The sequence below is a fragment of the Motacilla alba genome, chromosome 6 (genome assembly GCF_015832195.1).
Source record: "Motacilla alba alba isolate MOTALB_02 chromosome 6, Motacilla_alba_V1.0_pri, whole genome shotgun sequence".
NCBI classification, from domain to species: Eukaryota; Metazoa; Chordata; class Aves; order Passeriformes; family Motacillidae; genus Motacilla; species Motacilla alba.
The window spans coordinates 7,841,584-7,850,462 of record NC_052021.1 but is presented as its reverse complement, the minus strand read 5'-3'; the positions used below and the strand labels follow the sequence as shown (position 1 = coordinate 7,850,462).

Here is an 8,879-nt window from a genome sequence, read left to right as displayed (position 1 = left end):
CTCAGCCACAGAAATGCTCCCCTAGCCCAGACACTTTGGGAGTTTCTTTCTTACACAGCCTCTCTAAGCCCAGAAAACCGCTCAGCTCTATTCAGGAGATTTCTGACAGCCTTCAAAGGACTGCTAATTCCAGTCTGCTTTAAAAACACAGAGCATTCTCTCCCTTGCAGCTTTTTTTTTTTTTTTTTTGCCTTCCCTGCTTTAGGTCAGCACTTGTTGGGCCCATAAAGCACCCCAGCAGAAACTCAGCACACCTGAAATTACCTGGAGCTTCTGCAGAGCTGAGGGCAGGGAGATCACACACTCCTTGGGAGGGCCATCACGCTGCTAACACAAAAGCAGTTCTCTGGAGGAGACTGGTGCACCCCTGGCTGCCTTGGATGAAGGGCTGACAAGGGTTAACAGTGTTTGCTCCTCTCTCCATCTCACCCCCCTCGTCACAGGGCTGCTCCCTGGGCAGGCAGTGCTGGATTAGACTGCAGGAGCAGCCTGGCTCACACTCGGTGCAGGAGCAGCTCCTGGGCTGCAGGCAGCATGCCCCAACTGCTGCACAGCCCCAGGAGCTGAGGGGACAGCAACCAGCACCTGGAGATTGCACAGCTGGGCAAGTTTAAAACAACCTCTGGAAACACCCAACTGAAGAAAGCACCAAAATCCTGTTGTGGCTTTGGGGTTTTTTTGGGTTTTGTTTTCACTTTTCTTGAAGGACCGCAAGCATTTCAGTTGCTATGTCTGTTCAGGAGCCATATGGAAAAATCAGTTCTGTCCTGTTAAACTGGTTGCACAGTTTTGATTTTCATCTGCCTACAGAGATCTGAAAAGCCTGTGTTCTTTTATGCTTTTTTGGCAAAGAAAGCTAGTGGTCTGAGGATCATCTAGCCAGGAACAAAATAGGTAAGTACAGTATTTTTTGTTTAACATATTTCCAATAGTCTGAGAATATATTGTTTGTGTAATTGAGTGAAAATAGCCTTTGGGATGATGCTGTCTTTGGGATAAGCTGATTATAGGTTTGTTGATCACTTGGTTTGTTTTCCTGGACAAGAAAAGCTGAGCTGCTGTGGTATCAGTGTGGTTTGCAAGATCCTGTCATTTAAGCAACAGAAAGACTTTTTTTTTAAATCCTCTCCAAAGCACAGAGCAACTCAGATTCCACTGTCAAAGGTAAAGCAACATATTTGGGGTTCTATTTTAAATCTGTAAGCTATAATTAGACTAGAGGAATAACCAAGTGGCAAAGTGACTCAGAGTCATGAGGAAAAGCTCTGTTGTAAGAGCATTAAAATGGAATTGATATGGAAATCTTATCTATTCTTTCAACTTGTTCAGATGGTGGTTGAATGCAGGCTTAAACAAAGTGCTAAAATAGTACAAACAGGCAGAGACTAAATCAACTTTTTCTGGATGTTGAGAGGGGCATTCAGATGACGTGGTAACCATAATTTCCATAATCATCTCACTGATACTAAGGATGTGCTTGACTATGGGAATCCCAGATTTTGTACATAAAACCTACAGATGGCTTCAATGCTGTATTTAAATGCATGTTTGAAATGGATTTAAAAAGGAAGGGGTCCTTTCATAAAGTCACTTTAACTGCAATGGACAGCAGGTGTCCTGAACTGGAGATTTGGCTGCCTAAAATTGTCCACATTTTTACAGGCACTATGGGGAAAGAGCAGATCTCAGAAAGAACTGAAAATTACAAAGGACTGAGCCTTTGTCTTGTATGTTTTCTCCCCTCACCCAGCCAATAATCAGATTTAAACAGGATCTTTACTCCTTGCTACTTGTAGGATGCAATGGGCTACTTTTTCTTCAAAAAAGGGATCTTGCACACAGAGCTCCCTCTGCTTTCCAAATCCCTGAGCTACAGCTGGCACCTGTATTGAAGGTCTCTGCCCCTTCCACTTTCATACCTTCTGAAACTGGATGTGGCAGACAAAGGAGCTGTAAGTTATAATCAATAACTGCACAGAGTGCACTGCCAAAGTTTCCTGTCCCAACTGGAGCCTCCTCCTCTGTGTAGCTCTGGGCAATGCCCACAGCAGTTTAAATAATGAAAGTATTGGCTGAGGACTGGTTTTGCACTTTTCTTTCATAGATTCCAAGCTCATAATAAGGCCTGTTGAAAAATGGGACTACAGGAAAGGAAAAAATAGGTGAATTTTTAAAAAATCTCTTGCCAGAGTGAGTGCAAGACAGTTGTTACAGTTCCAGTGAGCAGCAAATGCTGAGACAGTCTGGAAGTGATGCAGGTATGAGAATGATAAGCAACACAAAAATCTCAGATCGAGATTATTGCCCTACAGTGATAAAGCCTCCTTCCAAATGAGATCCACAGAGCTTAAAATCCAAGTACCAGTTCAAGGATTCTTACCCAAGGTTCTCCACCTTTGACCAAACAGTATCTTACACAGCTCTGGATAAGTTACAATCATCCTCTTATCTACACATGCCTACTGTCCCAGTGGACTAAATAAAAATGAATAAAAAATTCGGTGATCTCTGATAGAACAGCAGAAGCAGGGTTTGGGACATAGGGACCTCCTAAGAGTTTTAAAGGGACAGTTCCATTACAAATAGCTCAGCCTTGAAATTTAGTAAGTGAACATCACAAACTAGAAAAAGATCTTTTAAATGTAATTTTCCACTCCTTCTGATAGCAGTAATTTTTTTAAATAATTGTCATGTTGCACTTGTGCAGCATTGACTACATTTTTTTTTCTCTAATCAAAGACTCCATAGCAGTTTCTGCAATTGAATCTTTGCAGAGAGATCCTCAGAGGAATATTTCTGTGAACTTTGAAGAATTCAGCAAAATGGAGACTTGCACTACGCGAATGCCTGGCTTGCTGGGATTATACCAAATACCAGGAAAGGCACAGAAAGAGAGGGCCACATTACTTTCTCTCCTATGACAGCCATTTCTGTTCACTTTTTTATCTCACTTTGCAGTACTGAAGATGTCCTGGCTCTGGCTTTATCTTCCTCTCCATCTTCTCACGGCAACTTGTTTGTGCCATTCTATAAAAGCACCCACCACCAGCTCCCAAGAGAGCTTAAAGAGCAATCTCTTCAATTTCTACCATTCCCTGATACTTGCAGATGGTAAGGAAACTACAATTCACCTGCTGAAGGATATACCCAAAAGGTAAGAGCAAATCAGCCACTCCTATTCTCAGATGTGCCACTGGGAATTGCACACTACCAGGATAAGCCAAGAATCCCTGTGTGTGTGCAGGGCTCTATCAGTGCACACTGAAATGCCAGAAAAATGCCCCACTCCTCAAGGGTCATTACACTGCCCAGAATCTGATGAAATTTAGATTCCTGTACACATTTTAGCAGCTTTCTGGGCTGTCAGAGCAGCAGCAGAACTGATACAGGACGGGCGGGCTCCAGCAGCAAACAGCTGTGTCACTAACAGCCCAGCTTCAGCTCTGCAGACAGCAGCCATCCTACATTCATGGTGGGATACAAACATTTTACCTAGCAAATTCACTACCCCAAAAATTAACAGAATAGTTGCACAGACTTCTTATCAGGAAATCTGCCACTGTCCTGCACTCTGAAAGAGTGGTTTTGCTGAGTGGCAGTACAACTTACAAAGATCAAAAGTGCTTTGCATGTGGAAACTCCTCATTCTTCACCTTTCCAAAATATCTGCAAAGTCTTCTGCCATACCTAGATATGTAGCTGATCTAAATATTACAAGTGGCACTGTATCTGGGTAGCAAAGATCAATCTGCTTGTTTGGGAAGAGATGCACTTTGGACAGAGACCAGCAAACACAGATTTTGACACGCACCCCAGTGGTCATGGAGCAGAGGGTGAGCCAGATTGCTCAGCCTTCATGGGCACTGCACAGAAAAACTGGAACACGGCACATGTTATATAATGTGACCATGCTCACGAAAACAGAACTAGGAGCTCTCCTAGTTAAAGAGCAAAGGGGTATCGAAACAAAGAAAAGGGAGTTTTTCTATGCTCTTGTGGCATAACACCAAGACTGCAATTAGTAGTTTAGCACAATCAGGAAGGTTCTTCTGAACCCCAGTCATCCAAACAGGAAGACAAGCAATGACAAATTTTAGCTGAGAGTAAAAGACTCAAGAACGTGGAACTGATTCCAGTGAAGCTCCACTCTGGCCTAGGAGCCATACCCTGAAAGTAAACCACACCTCCAGGCTGACAGGGTCTATCCACAGAGACTATGCTTGTCTCAGTGGTGAACAACAAAAAAACTCTTGGATTGCCAATTGCCTTCATTGAAGTGCAGAGCAAGGCACCCAAATCCAAACATTTATATGGCCAAGTCCAAACATTATACAGCCTGTATAAAACCAACAGAAATAAAACAGAGCAAGACAGGAGGTTGGGCTTTTTCAAGGCAGGAATCAAAACCTGACCAAAGAGACTGATGACACTTTGTGGAACTCATATATAGCAGCCTCTGACACAAAGGCAATCAAGGCAGAATTGGCAACAGGGGGTTATGGAGGAGGCAGTCAGCTAAATCACATCCATCATCCAAAATAACCAGCTAAGGATGAGATAAAACGCTCACCTAAAGCATGGAAAAAAACTCAGAGGGAAAAATATTGCCTTAAGTGGATAAATCTTTCAGCAAATATATGTAGATTAAAAAAATACCCCACAGCCTGTTCTCCTCCCGCAGCTTAAGACTGCAGACAGTCATCATCCCTTTGTGTGGATGCACCCCAGAGAAGAGTCATTTCTACCCAGAGCGAAGTGACCCATGTCAGAAGGGGTGATTACAATGAGTTTTGGGTAAACCCGAATTCCCAGATGCATTGCCTCTATTTCTATTCACATTTACAGGTACTACTTTGTTTTGGAAGAGGGCAGGGCCCTTGCCCCCTTCTCGATAACAGTGACTCCCTGTGATGTTCCCATTGAGTGGAGCATACTTGTGTACAGGTCTCCCCCAGGAAAAGCAGCACCAGGTAAGGCCTTCAGGCTGCCTAAGCAGAGGCAAAGAAAGCACAAGTTACTCATGGATAACTGTGCTATAGGAGATTTCCCACAAGCCTACACACTTTGTGGTTCCCTCCTTTAAATTGCCATGGACTGACCCAGTTTCCATGGGTAAAACATGGAAACCCATCAGATCTTGCCCTCAACACAAATAAATTAAGGATTAGATATTAAAATGTCTACATCTAAAGTTAATGTTTGTGAACAACAGCAGGTCTTCTAGGCTGCACAAACAGACCAACTTCATAAGCTCTTGGTATTTGTCCAAATTTCCTTCTGCTGTCTCAGTTATTTTTCTGTGGCTTAGGTCACTTGAGACAACTATTTGCTCCCCACACGAAGCAGAGAAGATTTAGGCATTTATTCTTGCCGCATCTACCATAGCAGTGGCTACTATATTGGTTTTACTCTAAAAGGCAATTCCTTTCTCTTGCATGATTTTTTTGAATTAATTTTTCAAACTAAAAATCTAAAAGCTGCCATTAATAAGTCCTGACTTGTCAAGCAGGTACACCTGACTGAGGAGTTCAAATTACACTCCTTTGAATTGATAAGTTTTCCCTCTTCATGAGACAATGGCCTAAAACTGATCCAAAGGAAAAAACCCATCACAGCAATATTGAGTCTCCTTAAAGTACCCTAAGAGACAGCAAATAGAAGAAGAAAATTGTAGGGCCATCAGGCATGATACAAGCCAAGCTTTTGCAAGTTGTGGTTTCATAATTACAGTATTTTTGAAAACATAATTCTACAGCTGCACTGCTAAAATAAAAGCTTCTTAAATTTTAATTTAATAAATTGCCAGTAGCAACATTTTTAGTAAAACATATTTTTAGTTATAATTGCCACTTTCAAGAAGAAAATATAATGTTCCCTAACAGTAAAACTTGCATGATCTGTTTTAAAAGATGTGAAATAAAGCACAAGTTACGAGTCTGCCTTTTGCCTGCAGGTGACCATGATACACAAGAGGTCTCCAAATCTCACAAGGCTTCAAGCATGGTGTCCACTATCTTCAACTACAAGGGAAATTCTGTAGAGACTTACATGGGAATGTCTTCCCATTCTGCCCTTTACCTGCTGGAGTTCTTATCCACAGAGAGGGACACGCACATTACCGTGTACCTAACAACTGACACCACCTCTGGGCACCTCTACCCAGAGCTTCCAGGGGATCCACGCATAGATGTGATTGGCATCGGCCACACCACGGTGACTCTGGCCTGGAAACACAGCCCTTCTGTCTTGCAGCACAGGGAGAGCATCCAGTACTGTCTCCTAGTTAATGAAAAGCACAACTACAAGAGCTTGTGTGCTGCTGAGACAGCCATCAGATCCTCTGGAATGAAGCTGCCCCCCACCCTAGCTCTGTCCCTCTCTCCATACCTTCTGGAGCCGCAGCAGGTGATGATACTGTCCAACAGTGAACTGAGCATCATCAACAAAGCGAGCAGCGGGGAAGTCAGGCAGGTGTGCATGGGCACCAAGAACACGTACACAGTGCCCAGCCTCAGCCCCAGCACTCAGTATTACTTTGATGTTTTTATTGTCAACCTCCTCACAAATGCCAGCGCCGCATACACCGGGACATTTGCCAGGACCCTGGAAGAACCCGAGCCCAAGGTGACAGAGCTGAAAGATGGCAAAGTGATTCATGTGGTCCTGGATGGGAAAAAGCAGAAATTCTACAGTCTGCAGTACCAGGCAAGGCACAAGAAAATTCACTTCACCTTTCAGTTGTGTCGGGGCCAAATACGGGTTCACATAACAAGGAATGGCAAAACAGTGGCATCAGAAAACCTCTCAGGACTGAGGTACTTCTCCCTGAAGGGAAAGCTGCTGGACACCTATTCAGTGCAGCTGAGGTCCACAGAGGAATCTAACTCTTCTGTGAAGGTACTGGCATTCCCCCATTTCCACAAGCCCTTATTCCCACTTCTTCCAGAGAGCTTAAAAATCAAATCCTTCAGTAAACTGAGAACATGCAGGTCTGTGACCATTGCCTGGCTGGGAACACAAGAGGAGAGCAAGTACTGTGTGTACAGAAAAAGGATTGAGGAGGATCAGATCTGGAGGGAGCTGCAGAGTGCAGACAGGTGCTCGGGGCCTGAATCTCGGCACAAATCAGAGAAAGTGCTCTGCAAGTACTTCTATGATCTAAACCTCCAGCGAGCTGTCACCACAGAGACCATCAAAGGGCTGGAGGCAGGGACACTCTACTTGTTTGATGTTTATCTCTTTGGGCCGTCTGGCATCCCTGTCAGATATCACAGCAAAGTTGTGAAGACCAGGAAAAAATGTTAAAGGTTTTGAATGAAAGTTTTGAAGTGAGTGAATGCAGGTACTATCAAAATCTACTCCAATGCAAGTCAGAGCCCCTGCAGTTTCAACTATGCTGAAAAAACAACAAATTTAAAGCTACAAGATTCTACAGCAAAACACATCTTAGATGACTACACATCTTCTTTCCTGTGTAAGGTGGGGTGCTTTTTTTCTTTCCTTGTCTCATTCAAACATTAAAAACAGAGTTGTGAAACACTCATACACATGGAAATAAAATGCCCCAAGAGTACCCATGAGAAATAGACTGGTTACCTAAAATGTTTCTGAAATCCAGCACAAAAGTGATGGGAAATGCCTCACACGAAGCACACATCATTTCTCAAGTCCCAGAGAGTTTTCCACTTTCTGTAACTCATGCAGCTAATGAGGAACTGAGAGACCTCACAAATCAGACTGCTCTTGAGAAACAGATTCCTCACTGCTTGAACAAGAAAGGAAACAAAAAGAAATTGAAAAAGCAGTGGAACTGATGTATAGCTCCCCACATTGAGTAAAGCAGGCTGAACTACATCTTCCCCTATTACCTGCATGCTTGCTTGGTTTCATTCCTACAGAGAAACTGTGCTTGGTTAGAAACAGAAAATTCAGGCCAGGAACTGGCTCTGGCTTTTCTCAGGAGTGTACAAATACACTGCTGTGCTACTGCCCACAGAGGAAAGCAGCAACTGAGGAATCTTGCCATGGAAAGATTGATCATCTATAACCTCTGATATCAAGCCCGTGTCTATGACTCTGTGATTCCTGACTGTAATATATTCCTTTTTTGTATGCTTAAGCCAGCTCATATCAATGAATACATTGCTTTGAGAAAAATTTAATGTGGTTTTCCTACTAAATATCATGGAAGGAAAATATTTGTAGTAAAAATTCTGACAAAAACATTTTGGTTGTCTTGTTTCCTTTTGATTACCTTCCATATATGACATGAGACAGCATAAAAAAAATAAAATTAAGTCTTCATAAACTCCCTTAGATTCATTTTGAATTATCAGTAGAAAGTATTTTGTGTGTAGGCTCTTGGTAGGCCTGGAATTTACATACAAAGAGATACAATAGCTTCACTAAGAGGTTGCTAGAGAAATGTTGCCTGTAGTAATACTTTTTCCTCTGCAATTACACTAAACACATACATCAATTATTAAATCCATTACTGTGTATTTGAGTAATTCTCTTGCAATTTAGGGTCATCAAAGTCCCAGTTTATTCTGAGCAATTATTCCATCCAAGAGTTTGGAGGCCCTTGGTAAGGAAGGATCAGTCCCATGTGCAGGACAAGGGTTGTGTTTCCTGCTCCAAAGACTCTGAGCCCTGTGCACCCTGTCCAGGGCACTCTGTGACTCTTCAGCCCCAGATGAGGGGCTCAGGCCTCCCCAGGGATCAGCTGCAGTATCTGGGCTTGGCTGGGCTTTGCATTCCTGCAGGCGCTGCTCTGGACTGAGCAGTGCCACAGCAGGAGCCACGTGCTCTGCAGCCTCCTGTCCACACTCCACAGCCTTTTGGCTAATTACAGGGGCTGGCAGCTGCTCTGCCTTCAT

At 43.2% G+C, this 8,879-nt stretch overlaps 1 protein-coding gene across 1 annotated transcript; it reads left to right on the top strand.

Annotated features, from left to right (window-relative positions):
• Positions 1-455: 455 nt before the first annotated feature.
• LOC119702862 (protein NDNF-like) lies at positions 456-8,429 on the top strand. Its single transcript, XM_038141499.1, has 4 exons — positions 456-894; positions 2,959-3,154; positions 4,846-4,970; positions 5,954-8,429. The coding sequence occupies exons 2-4, from the start codon at positions 2,967-2,969 to the stop codon at positions 7,303-7,305; spliced, it is 1,665 nt and encodes a 554-aa protein (XP_037997427.1). The 5' UTR covers positions 456-894; positions 2,959-2,966; the 3' UTR covers positions 7,306-8,429.
• The last annotated feature ends 450 nt before the right edge of the window (positions 8,430-8,879 follow it).

Coding starts and splice junctions, on each gene's coding strand:
- LOC119702862 (XM_038141499.1), top strand. CDS start 2,967: ATGTCCTGGCTCTGGCTTTATCTTCCTCTCCATCTTCTCACGGCAACT. Junction 3,155..4,845: donor CTGAAGGATATACCCAAAAG/GTAAGAGCAAAT, acceptor TCACATTTACAG/GTACTACTTTGTTTTGGAAG. Junction 4,971..5,953: donor CCCAGGAAAAGCAGCACCAG/GTAAGGCCTTCA, acceptor TTTTGCCTGCAG/GTGACCATGATACACAAGAG.